Source organism: Anopheles funestus, chromosome 2RL (assembly GCF_943734845.2).
Source record: "Anopheles funestus chromosome 2RL, idAnoFuneDA-416_04, whole genome shotgun sequence".
Classification (NCBI taxonomy): domain Eukaryota; kingdom Metazoa; phylum Arthropoda; class Insecta; order Diptera; family Culicidae; genus Anopheles; species Anopheles funestus.
Window position 1 is genome coordinate 18,547,679 of NC_064598.1, and position 19,501 is coordinate 18,567,179.

The 19,501-nt window shown below is 38.9% G+C and overlaps 3 protein-coding genes across 6 annotated transcripts in view; 2 read left to right on the forward strand and 1 right to left on the reverse strand.

Annotated features, from left to right (window-relative positions):
• Positions 1–4,968, forward strand: part of LOC125762488 (unconventional myosin heavy chain 6) — a 41,084-nt gene extending 36,116 nt beyond the window's left edge. Inside the window, exons 11-14 of the mRNA XM_049424637.1 lie at positions 81–587; positions 1,191–1,492; positions 1,592–2,035; positions 2,104–4,968. Coding sequence (XP_049280594.1) covers positions 81–587; positions 1,191–1,492; positions 1,592–2,035; positions 2,104–2,406 — 1,556 coding nt within the window. The 3' untranslated portion in view covers positions 2,407–4,968. The remainder of the gene's footprint in view (positions 1–80; positions 588–1,190; positions 1,493–1,591; positions 2,036–2,103) is intronic.
• A 6,187-nt stretch (positions 4,969–11,155) lies between these two features.
• LOC125762503 (NADH dehydrogenase [ubiquinone] 1 alpha subcomplex subunit 6) lies at positions 11,156–11,835 on the forward strand. The gene is made up of 2 exons (XM_049424662.1): positions 11,156–11,385; positions 11,506–11,835. The coding sequence occupies exons 1-2, from the start codon at positions 11,256–11,258 to the stop codon at positions 11,748–11,750; spliced, it is 375 nt and encodes a 124-aa protein (XP_049280619.1). The 5' UTR covers positions 11,156–11,255; the 3' UTR covers positions 11,751–11,835.
• A 735-nt stretch (positions 11,836–12,570) lies between these two features.
• Positions 12,571–19,501, reverse strand: part of LOC125762491 (putative uncharacterized protein DDB_G0291608) — a 48,673-nt gene continuing 41,742 nt past the window's right edge. For all 4 annotated transcript variants that reach the window (XM_049424641.1, XM_049424644.1, XM_049424640.1 and 1 more), the window contains exon 2: positions 12,571–18,117. In XM_049424641.1, the coding sequence (XP_049280598.1) occupies positions 14,398–18,102 (3,705 nt within the window). In that variant the 5' untranslated portion in view covers positions 18,103–18,117 and the 3' untranslated portion in view covers positions 12,571–14,397. The remainder of the gene's footprint in view (positions 18,118–19,501) is intronic.

The window sequence follows — 19,501 nt, forward strand, 5'->3', positions numbered from 1 at the left end:
ATGCTAATGATTCCACTTCTATCATTCCCTTTCCTGCCTTTCATTTTTCCCCATTTGCCGCACACGTGTCGCGATCGCAGGCGAAACAGTTCAGCGCGCAGAGGACGAACACATTACGCTCATACAGTCGATCATGGATCGTTGCATGCGCAAGGAGTCGCTGCTGAACGAACTGTATCTGCAGCTGATCAAGCAAACGACCGACCATCCCGATCCTAACTCACGCGTAAATCTGCGCCACTGGGCGCTACTTTCCCTTGCCTGTAGCGTTATACTGCCACCGCAGAAGGTGGTGCGCAAGTATCTGCTAGGACATCTGAAACGTTGCGCTAGCGATTTCATCACCGAGGAGGGCAAGTATGCACGCTTTGCGGAGAAATGTTTCTTCAAAACGCAGGGCACACGGCGCCGCCAGTGGCCACCGTCACGGGAGGAGATCATCTGCACCATCAACCGGCGACCGATCTACGCGCGGTTCCACTTTATGGACGGACAGTATCATTCGGTCGAGTTCCACCCAAGCTCGACTTCTCGAGAGGTGATGGAAATCGTGAAGAAAAAGATCGGACTGCAGGAAAATGCACTGGGTAAGTGGCGAAGCTGGGAAGATGTGTGTGTGGGTGTGCGTGTGAAGATGAGTGGATTTGTGTGTTGGCTTACAGAAAGCTTAATTTTCCATACCGTCATGAAACAGTTCAAGTACAGTCAATTCTGCATACTAAGAAGTTTAAAGAAGATAATCATAATATTCTTATCCAACTTAGTCAATTATTTTTAAAGTCAATTAATAAGGACTTCCTGTATTGCAATATTTTTCAAGTTAATGGAGAAAGCTCTGTTTTGATGGCAAGAAAAAACTATAAACCCAGTATTGAGGGTTTTTGCTCAAAGGCCATGTTTTACTGAGGAAACTTCTTCAGAGTTAAATACTTTTTAGGATGTTATTTCGCAGGAATCAATATAGTCGGAAAGATCCTGCAAAGGACACATGCTGCTACATGTCTGGTAGTGTTTATCACTTTAAAAGCTTACGTTTTAGGAGACAAAGCAAAAGATTCTTGTTAGGAAAGTCACACGCATTACATAAATCTAACACATTGCTAACTGACGTGCTGTGGATCGCTTATGTACTAATCGCTTATTTCCATGTGTATGGGGACTTCCCGTTTGTTGCGCGTTTATGGGCACAGGGTACGCTATCTACGAAGTGCTGGGTGCATCGGAACGGAGCTTACTGCCGGACGAAAAGGTTGCTGACGTTATGTCGAAATGGGAAAAGTATCGTACCGCGGCCGCCCAGGCGGTGCAGCAAAATCAAAGCTCCAACTTACCGCCCGCCTGCCGCCGGCAGCATCATCTGTTTCTGTTCAAGAAGCATCTGTTCTGCGATCAGTACATGAATCTGGACGATCCCGTCGAAAAGGAATTGCTCTATCACCAGGTGCTACACGGTTTGCGTACCGAACGTTTTCCAATCACCGAAATGGAGGCTGTAAGTAGCGAACGAACGTTGTGCGATACAATAAACTCTCATAATCCGTGAATCCGTGAATTGACCGTTACTCTTCTCTTTGCTTTCCTCCTACGACAGATTATGTTAACTGCTCTACAAGGACAACTTGAGCTGGGCGACAGTTCGGACATTGTGCAGGATTATCGGCCAATTGCTGCCCACTGTCTGCCACCCCGCTTCGTACCGAACATCCCGCGCGACAGTGTGGCCATGCATCATCAGAGTCTGCGCGGCACTACACCGGCGGAAGCGAAGAAATCCTTCCTGAATCTCATCCAAAGCTGGCCCCTCCATAAGGCTACCATCTTCGACGTGATGCAATCGTTCACCTCCAACTGGCCACGGATGCTCTGGCTGGCGGTAGACCAGAAGGGACTTCATCTTCTCGAACATCGGTCACGCAATACGCTCTGCACGTACGACTATCAGTCGATACTTTCGTTCTCGCCCAACATGAACTGTCTCATGATCATTACCGGCTCGGATAAGAAACAGTCGAAGGTTATCCTTACCACGGCACAGGTATGCGATCGCTTCTCGTACACATGTCCGAATATTTGTGTTTAATGATTTTTCTTCCTTTCCTCCAGGCCTTCCAAATTGCCAACCTTATACGCGAATACATGGAAGTGCTTCAGCGCCAGCAACAATCGCACGTGGATGATACGCAGAAGGAAAATCAATCGTCCGGCGCTAACCAACCGCCACCTGCTCCACTGGTGCCACCGCACAATCAACCACTTCCACCACCACACCAGCATCTTCCGGTGCAGCAGCAAGGTGTTGGTGGTACTGTAGGAACGGCGACGGATCTACGAAAGGCTGGCCAACGACCACCATCGATGCTGTTGCGTCAGTCCAGTGCCGCACTGGTGGCACCACAGCCCAGCTAAATCCCCGTAACGATTGACATCATCCGCAGGCACTAAGACTAAGTGACGTTAGCAGAGTTATTCGTACGATCGTACGATGACAGTGAGACGGAAATGGGAAATCAAACACGAAACGTAATCAAAACTGTTTGTTCGTGGGAGCGTATCACCTTTCCCCATCCCCGGATAGAAGCATTTCCACGTCGTTTGCGACTATTTAGTATCCCCATACGCTAAAGCTAGTCCACCTTCGTGCTGCTGGTAGAGAAGCCAAGATCAACTTGCTAACATTTTCGTATTCCTTTTTGCGTATCCTTATTGATTCACCACGGAGCACGTAGAGCACCTTAAGCGCTTCTACAATCCCTTACCTGCTCGGAATAGAATAATGGCGATAAACCAAAAACGAAAAACCCGTAATTAAAAAACAAAACACAGAATCGTTGCTTATTGTTAATGAGATAGTCAGTTTTGCGGGGCGAAGTTTACCAGCCCCGCAATGGTTACGATGGGTAAGATATTTAGGAAATTTAGTGCATTGTCTGCATTTGTGCGTTGTTTAGTTTAGGATGCGAAACACTCTATTTCAACCTAGAAGGAGCGTTAATACGCTGCTGTTCTTTTCTTAGGTTCACACTCTAAAACTTAGTATCCTATTTCCCCGGGGTTGATGCAATGGTGTGTTTGCGTGTGTAGTGAGTTTCGTTCACTGCCCGTTTTAGTAGTAACAAAATGGAACTGACCACGGATCACGCCACATATGTCGGCCGGGGTAGTAATATTGTTTTTTTTTTCTCATACGAGTAGATTGTAGTTACTTTGTGATGTAGGCTTACTTTAGTGTATCGTATAGACCTTTTTTTTCTTCATCATCCATTTTTGATGGGTATTGTTTCTCCCCAATTCTTGCCGAATCTCAACCCGCTTCCGGGAAGAATTGTGTGTGTTTTTGTGTGAGAAAACATACCAAACAGAAAACTGTGGGACTCAGGCCATTATTTACAAATATGTATGTGTTCTCTTTTCCGTTTCCCAAAAACCATTTTCCATTCCCCCCTCACCTTTTGTGCATATTACACACGTGCTATTTATTGTTGTCTGATGCCGTTTTCAAACTTACCACACTATATGTGCACCATCAAACCAACGAAAACCCCCGGAGTGCGTTGTGTTCGTACTAGAGGAGACACGTTTTAGTAGTAAGACGTTAGTGGTTAAGTGCGTGCAAGTTTTGTACGATTTAGTAGCAAGCTAATGTATTCGACTTTAGTTTTATTTGTATACAAAAAACTGCAACGTGTATCCGGTTGAGTCAACTTTTCTTGGTGGATGAGTACTCTTTGTGCAAGATGCCCTTTTTTTAAAGCACGTTCTATATAAACTCTTGGTGCGTATTTTAGATTATTTCATCGAACGAAACAAAACTTTCGTACTGTTTTTAAGTAGGATTTTGTTTTATTAAAAACGTTCCACCATTTTAGCAGCGAAACAGTGTTCGATCTTAAACTTGATCTTCAGCTTCACCTTCACTCGATTGCCATCTCTTTGGCCATTAAAACAGAACGGTACCGTTTTCCCCGCACCAAAATGCGCGTGTAAAAGTAGCTAAGGTAAATTGTGTACAAAACAGAGTGAAAAAATGATAACAAAAAGTAGTCAAAAGCAAAAGTCTTAAGTCGTGTGGTGTAGCCGCACGAGTATGAAACTGTTATTAATAAATTTTGTAGTGCGAAATGCAGCAAGACTCTAAATAGTCATTTCACAAAAAGCCTACCGTGTAGCAAGAAGTAGGGCCGCAAATATGAACAGCGTGAAAGGACAAAGTTCTTAACTGAATTCTTTTCGCCTCCTCAAGTGAGTGCATTATCGGATAGAGCAAAACGCACTGAAACACGACAGTTGCAAGCGTGGATCAAAACACCGTGAGGGACGTATGTCGCAACTGTATAAAAGGTTAAAGAAAAGGAGAACGTAAGGGAAGAGATTTGCGTTTGGACAGTTAGACACTGCAGTGCACTAATGATATGATGTGAAGCACAAATAATCTATCGACTAGTCAGGGGGGTAGTACGACTGATTTTCCTTTAACGTGTATATTCTACTCTGTTTTTTATTGCTACATCGATTTAAGAAAATGTCTCGCGTTTGCCACTGCAAAATGGTTTTGCGAAACTGAAAACGCGATAAGATAGGAAAGGGTGTAGTGCAAACATAACTTTTTCTTTCTATAAATTGAGAATCTTTTTACTAACCGCTGCGATATTTTAGTATCAAGTTTTAAGTAAGCTCTAACTTTTCAACTCTATCCAACGACAAAAAAGGAAACAAAACGAAAACATTTGCTAAACCAGTTTTTGGTTAATTTAGGATACCGATTTTGATTTATATGGAATATATAAAATGATTGCAGCTACATTTGCATTCTCGTACGAAACAAAGAGTGCCACGTTGAGATATTAAACCATACGATATCAAGTAAACAACCCGATTCCAGCCGGTATGCCGGTACGGAATCCGTATATAATGTTATCCAATCCATTAAAACTGAAATAAAATATATTGGTAATCGTTCCGCATGCAAAACTCATTGAGCAAAACCCAAACACATTACATGGTTCTAAAAGTTCAGCAAACTCTACTCATGTCGGTGACTCCATGGCTATGTTATGTCCTGCTAAAAAAAATGCAAACCTACAACAATAAAACTATTGACGAAATAGTTTCGTTGTTTATTTAACATTTACATTAATTAAGGTTAAACAGTCTCCTTCTGACTATCTGGCTGTTCTTATCGGAACATCTGTAGGATAAGGCTGTACATAATCATTTTACCAGCAAGAAAAGGCTTTTTTTTAGCATAGTAAGAAAAAGTATTCGTTAGAATTCGTCCTGGTAGACAGTTTTGTTGTAGTAGAACTTGTCCGATATTCCTCTGGGTACCCTGTTTACTAACGACTGCATCCATAAATTCTGCCAATCTTGTCTTGTTTGCGAATGATCGCAAAAACTTTAGTGCTCTTCTCCTAATCGCTGTCTACTGCCGACCCTGGGGAACATGTTGTCTCCAGGGTATATTCTCTACTGCTAGGCATAGTTTAATCAATCTGGAAGCGGTTTATCAAAAACTGTACTTAGCTTCTTCTTCCGGAGACAGCCTTAACCTGTATCGTCATACCAAGATCCGAAACATATTTAAATTGCTCGTGTTATGTCTAACACCGTCTCTAAACTCTTAGCAATTGCAAACAAAAAAGAATAAAAAATAAGAAAAAAATAAAAAAAATCTAAAAACTTGAAAATTTCATAAGGCTTACCCCTTACGTTTTTTTTGAGTAATTTTGCAAAAAAACTAAATTGATTTTTTTTAATGCCAATTGGTTGAAATAAGTTTCTTTTCACTCAAATAATGCTTTAAATACAAAAAAGACCAAAACACAAGAAAAAAATAAAAAAATTCTAAAAGTTTGAAAATTTCCCAAGGCTATAGTCTTAGCTTTTTTTGAGTAATTTTGCAAAAAAAATTAAATTGATTTATTTTAAAGCCAATTGGTTGAAATAAATTTCTTTTCGCTCAAATAATGCTTTAAATACAAAAAAGACCACAACACAAGAAAAAAAATTCTAAAAATTAGAAAATTTCCCAAGGCTATAGCCTTAGCTTTTTTTGAGTAATTTTGCAAAAAAACTAAATTGCTTTATTTTAATGCCAATTGGTTGAAATACGTTTCTTTTCACTCAAATAATGCTTTAAATACAAAAAATAATAAAAAATCCGAAAAAAATTTTAAAAAAATTTTCAACTCGAAAATTTCATAAGGCTTACCCCTTACGTTTTTTTTGAGTAATTTTGCAAAAAAACTAAATTGCTTTATTTTAATGCCAATTGGTTGAAATACGTTTCTTTTCACTCAAATAATGCTTTAAATACAAAAAAGACCAAAAAATAAGAAAAAAATAACAAAAATCTAAAAATTTGAAAATTTCATAAGGCTTACCCCTTACGTTTTTTTTCAATAATTTTGCAAAAAAATTAAATTGATTTATTTTAATGCCAATTGGTTGAAATACGTTTCTTTTCACTCAAATAATGCTTTAAATACAAAAAATAATAAAAAATCCGAAAAAAAATTTAAAAAAATTTTCAACTCGAAAATTTCATAAGGCTTACCCCTTACGTTTTTTTTCAATAATTTTGCAAAAAAACTAAATTGATTTTTTGTAATGCCAATTGGTTGAAATACGTTTCTTTTCACTCAAATAATGCTTTAAATACAAAAAAGACCAAAAACTAAGAAAAAAATTAAAAAAATCTAAAAATTTGAAAATTTCATAAGGCTTACCCCTTACGTTTTTTTTCAATAATTTTGCAAAAAAACTAAATTGATTTTTTGTAATGCCAATTGGTTGAAATACGTTTCTTTTCACTCAAATAATGCTTTAAATACAAAAAATAATAAAAAATCCGAAAAAAATTTTAAAAAAATTTTCAACTCGAAAATTTTATAAGGCTTACCCCTTACGTTTTTTTTGAGTAATTTTGCAAAAAAACTAAATTCATTTATTTTAATGCCAATTGGTTGAAATACGTTTCTTTTCACTCAAATAATGCTTTAAATACAAAAAAGACCAAAAACTAAGAAAAAAATTAAAAAAATCTAAAAATTTGAAAATTTCATAAGGCTTACCCCTTACGTTTTTTTTCAATAATTTTGCAAAAAAACTAAATTGATTTTTTGTAATGCCAATTGGTTGAAATACGTTTCTTTTCACTCAAATAATGCTTTAAATACAAAAAATAATAAAAAATCCGAAAAAAAATTTAAAAAAATTTTCAACTCGAAAATTTCATAAGGCTTACCCCTTACGTTTTTTTTCAATAATTTTGCAAAAAAACTAAATTGATTTATTTTAATGCCAATTGGTTGAAATACGTTTCTTTTCACTCAAATAATGCTTTAAATACAAAAAAGACCAAAAACTAAGAAAAAAATTAAAAAAATCTAAAAATTTGAAAATTTCATAAGGCTTACCCCTTACGTTTTTTTTCAATAATTTTGCAAAAAAACTAAATTGATTTTTTGTAATGCCAATTGGTTGAAATACGTTTCTTTTCACTCAAATAATGCTTTAAATACAAAAAATAATAAAAAATCCGAAAAAAAATTTAAAAAAATTTTCAACTCGAAAATTTCATAAGGCTTACCCCTTACGTTTTTTTACAATAATTTTGCAAAAAAACTAAATTGATTTATTTTAATGCCAATTGGTTGAAATACGTTTCTTTTCACTCAAATAATGCTTTAAATACAAAAAAGACCAAAAAATAAGAAAAAAATAACAAAAATCTAAAAATTTGAAAATTTCATAAGGCTTACCCCTTACGTTTTTTTTCAATAATTTTGCAAAAAAACTAAATTGATTTTTTGTAATGCCAATTGGTTGAAATACGTTTCTTTTCACTCAAATAATGCTTTAAATACAAAAAATAATAAAAAATCCGAAAAAAAATTAAAAAAATTTCAACTCGAAAATTTCATAAGGCTTACCCCTTACGTTTTTTTGAGTAATTTTGCAAAAAAAACTAAATTGATTTTTTGTAATGCCAATTGGTTGAAATACGTTTCTTTTCACTCAAATAATGCTTTAAATACAAAAAATAATAAAAAATCCGAAAAAAATTTAAAAAAATTTCAACTCGAAAATTTCATAAGGCTTACCCCTTACCGTGCAAATAGACCTGGAGCGATATTTCTCAGTGAGATATTTCGCAAAGTAGCTCAATTTTGCAAACAAAGGAAAATCGCTGGGCGAGACATTTCTTTGGCTACTGTGATGATATAATTCTATGTGTTTCTATGGCAAAGACGTTTAGATGCTGTTTTTTATATATGAACTTTTCATCGCATTTCATCGCATCGCAGCGAGAGATCTCTCACTGAGAAATGTCGCTCCAGGTCTATTTGCACGGTTACGTTTTTTTGAGTAATTTTGCAAAAAAAACTAAATTGATTTATTTTAATGCCAATTGGTTGAAATACGTTTCTTTTCACTCAAATAATGCTTTAAATACAAAAAAGACCAAAAAATAAGACAAAAATAAAAAAAATCTAAAAATTTGAAAATTTTATAAGGCTTACCCCTTACGTTTTTTTTCAATAATTTTGCAAAAAAATTAAATTGATTTATTTTAATGCCAATTGGTTGAAATACGTTTCTTTTCACTCAAATAATGCTTTAAATACAAAAAATAATAAAAAATCCGAAAAAAAATTTAAAAAAATTTTCAACTTGAAAATTTCATAAGGCTTACCCCTTACGTTTTTTTTCAATAATTTTGCAAAAAAACTAAATTGATTTATTTTAATGCCAATTGGTTGAAATACGTTTCTTTTCACTCAAATAATGCTTTAAATACAAAAAAGACCAAAAAATAAGAAAAAAATAACAAAAATCTAAAAATTTGAAAATTTCATAAGGCTTACCCCTTACGTTTTTTTTCAATAATTTTGCAAAAAAACTAAATTGATTTTTTGTAATGCCAATTGGTTGAAATACGTTTCTTTTCACTCAAATAATGCTTTAAATACAAAAAATAATAAAAAATCCGAAAAAAATTTTAAAAAAATTTTCAACTCGAAAATTTTATAAGGCTTACCCCTTACGTTTTTTTTGAGTAATTTTGCAAAAAAACTAAATTCATTTATTTTAATGCCAATTGGTTGAAATACGTTTCTTTTCACTCAAATAATGCTTTAAATACAAAAAAGACCAAAAACTAAGAAAAAAATTAAAAAAATCTAAAAATTTGAAAATTTCATAAGGCTTACCCCTTACGTTTTTTTTCAATAATTTTGCAAAAAAACTAAATTGATTTTTTGTAATGCCAATTGGTTGAAATACGTTTCTTTTCACTCAAACAATGCTTTAAATACAAAAAATAATAAAAAATCCGAAAAAAATTTTAAAAAAATTTTCAACTCGAAAATTTCATAAGGCTTACCCCTTACGTTTTTTTTGAGTAATTTTGCAAAAAAACTTAATTGATTTATTTTAATGCCAATTGGTTGAAATACGTTTCTTTTCACTCAAATAATGCTTTAAATACAAAAAAGACCAAAAACTAAGAAAAAAATTAAAAAAATCTAAAAATTTGAAAATTTCATAAGGCTTACCCCTTACGTTTTTTTTCAATAATTTTGCAAAAAAACTAAATTGATTTTTTGTAATGCCAATTGGTTGAAATACGTTTCTTTTCACTCAAATAATGCTTTAAATACAAAAAATAATAAAAAATCCGAAAAAAATTTAAAAAAATTTCAACTCGAAAATTTCATAAGGCTTACCCCTTACGTTTTTTTGAGTAATTTTGCAAAAAAAACTAAATTGATTTTTTGTAATGCCAATTGGTTGAAATACGTTTCTTTTCACTCAAATAATGCTTTAAATACAAAAAATAATAAAAAATCCGAAAAAAATTTAAAAAAATTTCAACTCGAAAATTTCATAAGGCTTACCCCTTACGTTTTTTTGAGTAATTTTGCAAAAAAAACTAAATTGATTTATTTTAATGCCAATTGGTTGAAATACGTTTCTTTTCACTCAAATAATGCTTTAAATACAAAAAATAATAAAAAATCCGAAAAAAATTTTAAAAAAATTTTCAACTCGAAAATTTTATAAGGTTTACCCCTTACGTTTTTTTTTGAGTAATTTTGCAAAAAAACTAAATTGATTTATTTTAATGCCAATTGGTTGAAATACGTTTCTTTTCACTCAAATAATGCTTTAAATACAAAAAAGACCAAAAAATAAGACAAAAATAAAAAAAATCTAAAAATTTGAAAATTTCATAAGGCTTACCCCTTACGTTTTTTTTCAATAATTTTGCAAAAAAATTAAATTGATTTATTTTAATGCCAATTGGTTGAAATACGTTTCTTTTCACTCAAATAATGCTTTAAATACAAAAAATAATAAAAAATCCGAAAAAAAATTTAAAAAAATTTTCAACTTGAAAATTTCATAAGGCTTACCGCTTACGTTTTTTTTCAATAATTTTGCAAAAAAACTAAATTGATTTATTTTAATGCCAATTGGTTGAAATACGTTTCTTTTCACTCAAATAATGCTTTAAATACAAAAAAGACCAAAAAATAAGACAAAAATAAAAAAAATCTAAAAATTTGAAAATTTCATAAGGCTTACCCCTTACGTTTTTTTTCAATAATTTTGCAAAAAAATTAAATTGATTTTTTGTAATGCCAATTGGTTGAAATACGTTTCTTTTCACTCAAATAATGCTTTAAATACAAAAAAGACCAAAAAATAAGAAAAAAATAAAAAAATTCTAATAATTTGAAAATTTCCCAAGGCTATAGCCTTAGCTTTTTTTGAGTAATTTTGCAAAAAAATTAAATTGATTTATTTTAATGCCAATTGATTGAAAAAAGTTTCTTTTCACTCAAATAATGTTTTAAATAAAACAAAAGAATAAAAAATTAAAAAAAATCTAAAAATTTGAAAATTGCAACACGATGCATATTTTGCATAAACGATAGTTTTTCAAGTTGGGAGACAACCTCTACGTATTCTTCACTTAATTTAAAATGATCTTCACTAGATATTACTATCAATGATTTCTAAGTAACGAAATAAATAAAGGGAATGCTACTACGAACACTTTCGTTCGCACGCTGTTCTGCTTGCCAACCACTGCCCCATCGTTGACAGCTGTTATGACAGCTGAGGAGAAAGAAGGAAAGAAAAAAAACAACACAATTGTCACAACATTCGTTTGTTCAGATTCTGTCGTTTTGCTCGAGTTGCAAGTTTTTCGATCGTCCCTTTTAGATTTCTACCTAAACTCGAGCATGGCTAGCCGCGAAGCCGTACGCCGGACGGTGCAATCCGTGCGGCCGATCCTGTCCGTCGACCGGGAGGAAGCGCGCAAACGTGTCCTCAACCTGTACAAGGCATGGTATCGCCAAATTCCCTACATCGGTAAGCGGTGTTATGTCATAGGAATGCTACCCTGGCCCACGATATCGATCCCACCAAGGGTTTGTTATTGTTTGGTTTATGATACATGAGTCTTAACTCGATGCTGTTGTTTTGTTTCAGTGATGGACTACGATATCCCGAAGTCGGTCGAACAGTGCCGGGAAAAGCTGCGTGAAGAGTTCCTCAAGCACAAGAGCGTCACCGATATTCGTGTGATTGATATGCTCGTCATCAAGGGACAGATGGAGCTGAAGGAGTCGGTTGAAATCTGGAAGCAGAAGGGACACATCATGCGCTACTGGAAGGAGAGCCAGGAACCGAAACCGACGGACTTCCTGTCTAAATTCTTGTCCGGTCAAAATTAAACACTCGGGCCGGCCTGTAATCGGGATAGTGTAGGAAGCAACCGTATGGAACTGAATTGGGTGTAAATAAAGGATTAAAACAAACGATTTCCACCCGTTGTAGTGTAAGAATGTAACGATCAGAAGCAATCAAACAGAACGTTAGCATGTTCGATTATGTTACCAATCGGTTGAGTTTGAGAAACATACAACAAGTTTTAAATGATGCTCCTTGTTGAATAGAATTATGGAAACCTAAAATTTTCCTTTGTTAATGATTATAACTAGAGATACTCGTCTATTTATTAGATTCAGCGAGCCAAAATAGAATAGAACAAACAGCTGTCTTGTCACTTGGTCTTGGACAGGCAAAACAAATCCTTTTGGAAGAAAAACGTTTCGATATCGTTTCAAAATGATCTTTCAGTCTAAATATTCCAAATATAGTTATTTCAATGTATCTAGCAATTAACTCAATCAAACACCTTAAAGGTAAAATAACCCGAAATCCTAATTTTATTCATTTTTAATAAATTATACTGTTCGATTCAGTAAATCAGCTTCCTAATTCAAGCCACAATGGGAGAGTCATGTTAATGCTTCAGCATTTTATCTCTTAATTTCAAAAGCTTAGCAAAGCTCCCAAATCTCCACTAGAGGGCGTTCGTTCTTTCATTGCAAGCGCTCTCTAGCGGTGAGTACTGGAACTTATATGCATACACGTGTTTTTGTTGTCTTTTACGCACTACGAAGGATATTCCAGTTTCCTTTTCTTAAGTCCCTATTTGAAATGATGTTTCGGATACGTATTTGCAACCAATTAATATACACGCAACACAGATTCGATTTAAATATTTTGCAGTAATTTGTCTGATTTATTACTCGCGCCATTTGTTATTTTTTCCGTTTTCATTTGTTTGTAATTTTGTTCTTTTTCGCTAGATTAAGATCACGTCCGATCAAACGCGCCGCGGGTGGGTGCGGTTGATTACGGACGAACAACTGCCATCGTGGTTTTGTGCTTAGTAGCAGCGCTGTCTCTCTCTTTCTCTCCTTTGCTTGCTGCTTCGTTTTCTGCTTTTAAATGCTAGGGATGCTTGTTCATTTGTTTCCTTCTGCTGTACCTCCTAGCCATTTTGCGCTACACAATCTTATATTTACAGCTTAACTGTTAGTGTTGTGTGTATATATATATATATACGGTCTATATATGTATATTTATAGATCAATAAATTACTCTTTTTTGTTCTTTCGCTTACTCGAACTTGAACTCTATGAACTATGAAGATTATACACCACCTAAGAACTGTTGTTGTTGTTGTTGTTGCTGCTTTTCTTCAGCATTAAAACGCAAGCAGCATCCTTCGCCCTTATACACTCAATTACACGCACAAACACATACAAATTACACATTACATTTTGTTCTAAAAGATGCCATCGTTTACATCGCGTACCGTTTTCCTTCCCGTGTGTAATGTTATTACAGTGAACGAACGATCAACGGTTTGTTTGCAATTTTAAACTCCTTTCTACCAACATTAAATGTTCAAACTGCTGCTGCTTGCTGTTTTACTAATAAATTGTTCCGTTTGCGGATTCTACTACACTACATTCTATATATATATAGATATAATCTCGCTCTTCTTTTCCACCTATAATACATCACTTCGATTGTTTTCGATTTTGAATTCGGTTCTGCCCAAAACGAACACTTTTGTTAATGCTTTTGAATTTCTTTTCACTTAAATTTCAGTTCCTGTTCGAGCGATTGTTGGGATGAGTAGTAGTAGTAGTAGTAGTAGTAGTATGTGCTGAGGAGAGATGTATATCCATAAAATCAAACGCATTCATCCTTATCGGTGTAGCAATAGTAGCGTTTATAAAAACAAACAAAAAAAAACAAAAAGTTTCTGGTCTGGTAGTGATAAAACAATAGCATGTGTACTACTATTACTACGTCGCACTACCTCCAATTGACACATGTTTGTCTTGCACGTTTTGTCCTAGCTTTGCCACAATCTAGTAATGCCAATCCAAAGTGGAAATGGTTCCAGCCAAAAAACGGGTAACAATTTGAGAAAGAAACAGTGGACTAGAAAAATGGAAGGAAAATAAAGATATCCACAAACATGCAGATATTCTTCACAAACAAAGAAAATACATGATCTTCGATTGGATTGTAAAATAGCAGAGGAACTGACAGACATACGAATGTTACTTGATGCTGATTGGGGGTTTTGTGAGTTGGCTGTGGAGGGACTTGGTGTGTGGCTATGGCACAATCATTTACACCACAAAAAATACTGTTTTCCAATTTGACTTTGACACCATCTCATAATTAGGGAACAAAACAGGAAACAATAGGAAAAAGCGAAAGTAATAGATAAGCAATAGGCAGCAGACGATCGCTCGTTACATTTACTCAAATCCTGCATGTAGCCTACAACATTATTGCTAGCGCATCCAGCCTGACCATCTGATTCTCTAGCGGCGTGGCCGTCATCATATACCTACACACCCCATAAAACCTATACACCCACACTAGCTATAAGGAACCATTGCATGCACGCGCACGCACGCACGCACGCACATTGCACACAGCCATCGGTCGGTCACCGGTTTAGCGGCGGGATCCACGCATCCGATGCACGGTACCACCCGTTCAATACTAACTGCCAACCATGATGTGGGTCGTGAACGAGTCCATCTCATTGTCACCGCACACAACCTTACTAGGACCCTCGAGCATTGGACCCTTCAGCCCAAGCACGTCCACATGGTCGCCAGTGTTGAACGAGGTAATTTTGTAGCAGCTCGGGAACATATCGTACAGCTCGTGGGTCGTGCCGAGATCCATGTCCAGGTACGCAAACTCCCAGCAGCTCGAACTGCCCGTACCGCTACTACCGTGTATACCGTGCTGATGGAACGGATGGTGTTGCTGCTGTTGCTGCTGCTGTTGCTGCGGATGATGCTGGTGATGGTGATGATGATGGTGATGATGCTGCTGGTGCTGCTGCTGCAAGCTGCTGTAGTGTTGCAGGGCTGAGGCACAGGATGAGAGCAGCGGAGATGAAGCCGCACTACTGCTGGTCAGCGTCGTCAGATGGCTAGTGTCTGGCCGAGCGCTACTATTACTACTGGTAAGCGTCGTCAGCGAGGTTAGTGTGGTCGTGGAGCTGGGAGAGATCGAACGATCGTGATCGTCGCTTCCATCGGCCACCGTTGCCGACGGTGCGGCCGGTACGGTCGGATCATCTACGACATCACCTTCGGGTCCGCTACCGGTCGCTACTTCCATATCTACGTCACTGTCAACTTCACACGCTCCCGGCGAAGTGCCACCGTTCGAGGAGCCATTTGTACTGTTGCCAATGGTGCTAGAGCTGTTGCTATTGCTACTATTGCTACTACTGCTGTTGTTGTTGTTGCTGTTGCTGCTGCTACTGTTGTTGTTGCTGCTGGGACTACTACTAGTGCTACCACTGTTCCCCGTAACCTCAGCTGTACCATCAACATGCGCTAATGCGGTATCACCACCAATCGTTCCATTCGGTCCAGATCCATTAGAATTACTCCCACCGACGATATCACTCCCAGCTTCGGGCCCGGATGATGTACTCGCACCGGGTACACCCTCCTCACCGGACACCTGCGATGGCACGGCACTGGCAACATTTGGGGAGGACGGTAATGTACCGCTCTCATCACAGCTATCCACAACGACGACTACATTCGCGGACGATGGTGCAGACGTATCGTCGTCCACCACTACCGGCACTGGGCCGGTCGGAGATGTCACGAACAGATCGCTACCATTCAGCGGATCCAGTGCGGACTGGGAGGATAAACTCAGCACCGAGCCCCAATTGATGGGACGTGTACAATCGTCATCGGTGAACCCGTTCGCATCCGTCTCAAGATGATGATGGTGCAGATGATGCTGACTGCTGTGGTGTATTGCTTGCATCTGCTGCTGATCCTGTTGCTGTTGCTGCTGTTGCTGCTGGTGAAGATGATGGTGATGATGGTGACTGTGAACTAGCTGCTCGTAGGTACTGGAAGTACTACTGCTTGTACTGCTATTATTACTGCTAATGTCGCTACTGGTACTACTGCTGCTGCTGCTGCTGCTATTACTACTGCTGTTGCTGCCATTGCTGCTGCTATTAGTGGTGGTTGGGCAATTATCATCACTGCTGCTGCTGCTGCTGCCACTACTGCTGTTGCTACTGCTGCTACCATTATTACTACCGATTGCAGGAATTTCGACAACCGCGCTAGCTGTCGCACCGTTTGTCGCAGGGAAAGGAGTTGCCCGTCCCGATTGTGGATCCTTCAGTGGATGGGGATGCCCATTGCTGTTCAGATGCGGTGACAACGGATGTAGCTGATGTTGCTGCTGCAAATGAAGATGATGATGCTGTTGTTGCAACTGTTGCTGTTGCTGCATTTGTTGTTGTTCCTGCTGCTGTTGATGCTGCTGAGACTGAGGATGCGGATGATGATGATGATGCTGTAGGTGATGATGATGATGCAGAGGATGGAGCATGTGTTGTTGCGAGTGTTGTTGCTGTTGCTGCTGCTGCTGCTGATCGTACGGTGACAGCTGCATCGTGATCGTGGAAGGATCACCATATCCTGCTGCACCTCCTGCAGCACCAACTGGCGCGGTTTGCCGATTGGCGGGATTCGGTGCACCGATACGATTGCCGAAATAATCCGAACCGGATGTACCCGTGGTTGAAGGTGGTGGGGGTGGTGGTGGTGGTTGTAACGGTGAAAGTTGATGATGCATGCCTGCATGCTGCTGCTGTTGCTGTTGTTGCTGCTGTTGCTGCTGTTGCTGCAGATGGTAATGATGTTGCTGGTGTTGCTGGAAATGCTGTTGCTGTTGATGGTGCTGACTGAACTCTTTGTTTTCATTGTCAATTTCCCGCTCGATCGATTTCAGCGTGTTGCATATCAAAACCGAACGATAAAGCGACTGATCGGAAGCTTGCCGGAAACGGGCGAGCTTAAACATCGACAGATTCATCATCTTCAGGCGACGCTCTTTGTAGCATTGCTTATTACTGCAGGACATGTTGCGCCCGTCACAGCATCGCTTCAGATGATGGCCTGGCCTTGCACCGGGCATAACACCAGGACCGCCGAATGGACCAGGCTGTTGCTGTTGTTGTTGCTGCTGCTGTTGCTGTTGAGCCGATCCCATCGGTATGGCCGGATTCATCGGACCGGGAGATCCACCCGCACCAATCCCAGCAGCGGCCGCCGCATTACTGTAGTTAGCCGAACCAAGCTCAAAGTAACTTTTGCCATTCTCCGCACATCGGATCGTTTGCTGCGATGTCGGTGCTTCGTATGGCGGCGAGTAGTAACCGTGCTGGGCCCAACCGTACCCCCGATTAGCGTACTGTTGGGCACCATTGTTAGCCGCACCCGTACGGGCACAGTTCTGGTACGGTTCGGGGAAGTAGCCCGGTTTCGGGTAGGCCGGACTGGCATATCCTGCCCCAGCAATCGATGCTACCGTTGTGCCCCGGTTCGGTGAACACGGATAGCGCATCGACGAATATCCCGGCAGGATCGTCTCGTCATCATCGAAATCATCCTCGAAATCGTCATCATCATCGTCGAGATCGTCCGCCACTAGCAGTGTGGTGGCCAACGTCGATCGTGTACTATCGGACGCACTGCCCCACGCTTCGCCCGGGACTGCAACAGCCTGCAGCTTGCTGATACTGTCCACAATCGGTTCACAGTTCCAGGCCGTTTCGCCCGGTACGGCTACGGCCTCCAGCTTCGCGATGGCATTCTCCTCCGGTTCGGCCGGTAACGGGGCGGACAGCAGAATCGGTGCCGTCGGACTCAGGATCGTCGGAGACGCCGTTATAAAGGGACTACTGACCGTAATGCTGCTACTACTGCTGGTGCTACTACAAACGTTACTTATGCTACTTTCCACCGTCGTCGTCGTGGCGCTAGTTGTACTAATGCTTATACCGCTTTCATCGTCCTTCGTCGGCACAATCGTCACCGATGACGACTGTACTTCTTTGTGTGGCGCGGAACCATTCTCCTGCTGCATGTCATCGTCGTACCGAGGACTTTTGCATGCCTTAATACCATCGCTACACTCCGGTTCCGGTCGGTTCGGGAACGTTTCCGGACATTCGTGTTGCACCACATCGACGATCGTCATTTCACTGTCGGTGGTCGCAACCGAAGCCGCCGGTACGGTGCTGGTAGAAATTTCTTCATATTTGCGCTTGTTGCCACACGGCGTCGTGCTGTTGCTAGTGCTAGTGGTAATGGTGATGGGCATACTGGTGACAGCCGTGGCCGTGGTTGCTTCCGTATCTTGACCCATTTTCAGTGTTGAATGCTGCAGCAGGAAGGGAAGAAAAGAAAGAAAGAAAATACGTTTATTAGTATGATATTTCCACGTAATATACCAGTCTGATGCAACAGAGCATTCCTCTACTGTTAGAGTGACAAATTTATTATCAATCGAATTGGCCCGGTCGAAACGAAAAGCATCCCACACAAAGGTCATAAACTCTTCACCCACAATCGAAACGATCAATGAAAAAACCTCAATTGTCTTTCACTCTATGAATGAATGTGCGCACAACAATCCAACAAAACAAGGAGAGCGAAAGGAGAAGAAAAGAAAAAGTTGAATGAATGGCGAATTTCGGCGCCTCCACTAAACGTGCAATAATCACATAAATTAACAAATAAAAAGAAAAAAAAACGATAAACGATCATAAAAATCATATGGTTTTGATGTTCGATGCGCTCGAACCTGGTACTTGGCTGATACTCCTGTTTTCCTCCTTTCCACAAATTCTACTTTCTTTTGGCACTTCTTGCCTGCCTACCCCCGAAACACGGGGTTCCATTCTTCATGTTCCCGGTATGATGCGCATCAATAATCTGCCCCTTTTTTTTCGACATTGTCCTGCTTCTCTCGGTATCATAAACCAATGCATTGCCAGACGAGCGCCAGACGTGGGTCATATATATCGCTAATTGAGCGATTGGCAATTTATTTTTATTGACTCCCTTTTTGCATCGTCAACAGGTAGCGCATATCTTAAGAAGGTGCAAAAGATGTGTCCGCCTGTTATAGTTCATTGATGGAAAACCCGCGTATTCGGGTGTTTGCTATTTCTGAGTATCCTGCCTTATCTTCTCGTTTAAGTTTTTTTTTGGGTTTAGTACAATTTTAGTACATTTAGTATAAATCTGCGAAATGTGTATCGTACAGTAAGGTGGCCGTCTTAATTACGAACCAAATTTGAACACAAAAACAACATACGGGGCAGGAAAAGAAAATGGAAAAGCTTTGGCTTAGAAAATCAAATCATCCCCCCCTCTCCGTTCTGTTCTACTTTCTTGTGCCCGTTTGATCAATCGCGCCACACGCACTCTCACACAAACACACGCAAAAAGCTTTACCTTCTAATAGCATTAAGAACACCGGAGTGCTAGAAATGCTTTTAGGGAAAATAGTTTTAACCTTCCCGCCAACTAGAGGAACTAGACCCCCTAGACATCCATGCCCAATGCGATTGTACAAAGTACAAGTCTTAGGACCTAGAGCCATCCGGTCTGTCAGGCACACACCATCGCACTGCGAGAGTCACGCGATCTTACGCACGCCATCATGTTTTGGCATCGACGAAATGCTTTTTTGCAGGATTGTACAGCAAGAGCTGTGATGTTGTGGAAAAAATAGAAATACCCTTCCGATATCTGTACTA

Coding starts and splice junctions, on each gene's coding strand:
- LOC125762503 (XM_049424662.1), top strand. CDS start 11,256: ATGGCTAGCCGCGAAGCCGTACGCCGGACGGTGCAATCCGTGCGGCCG. Junction 11,386..11,505: donor TCGCCAAATTCCCTACATCG/GTAAGCGGTGTT, acceptor GTTTTGTTTCAG/TGATGGACTACGATATCCCG.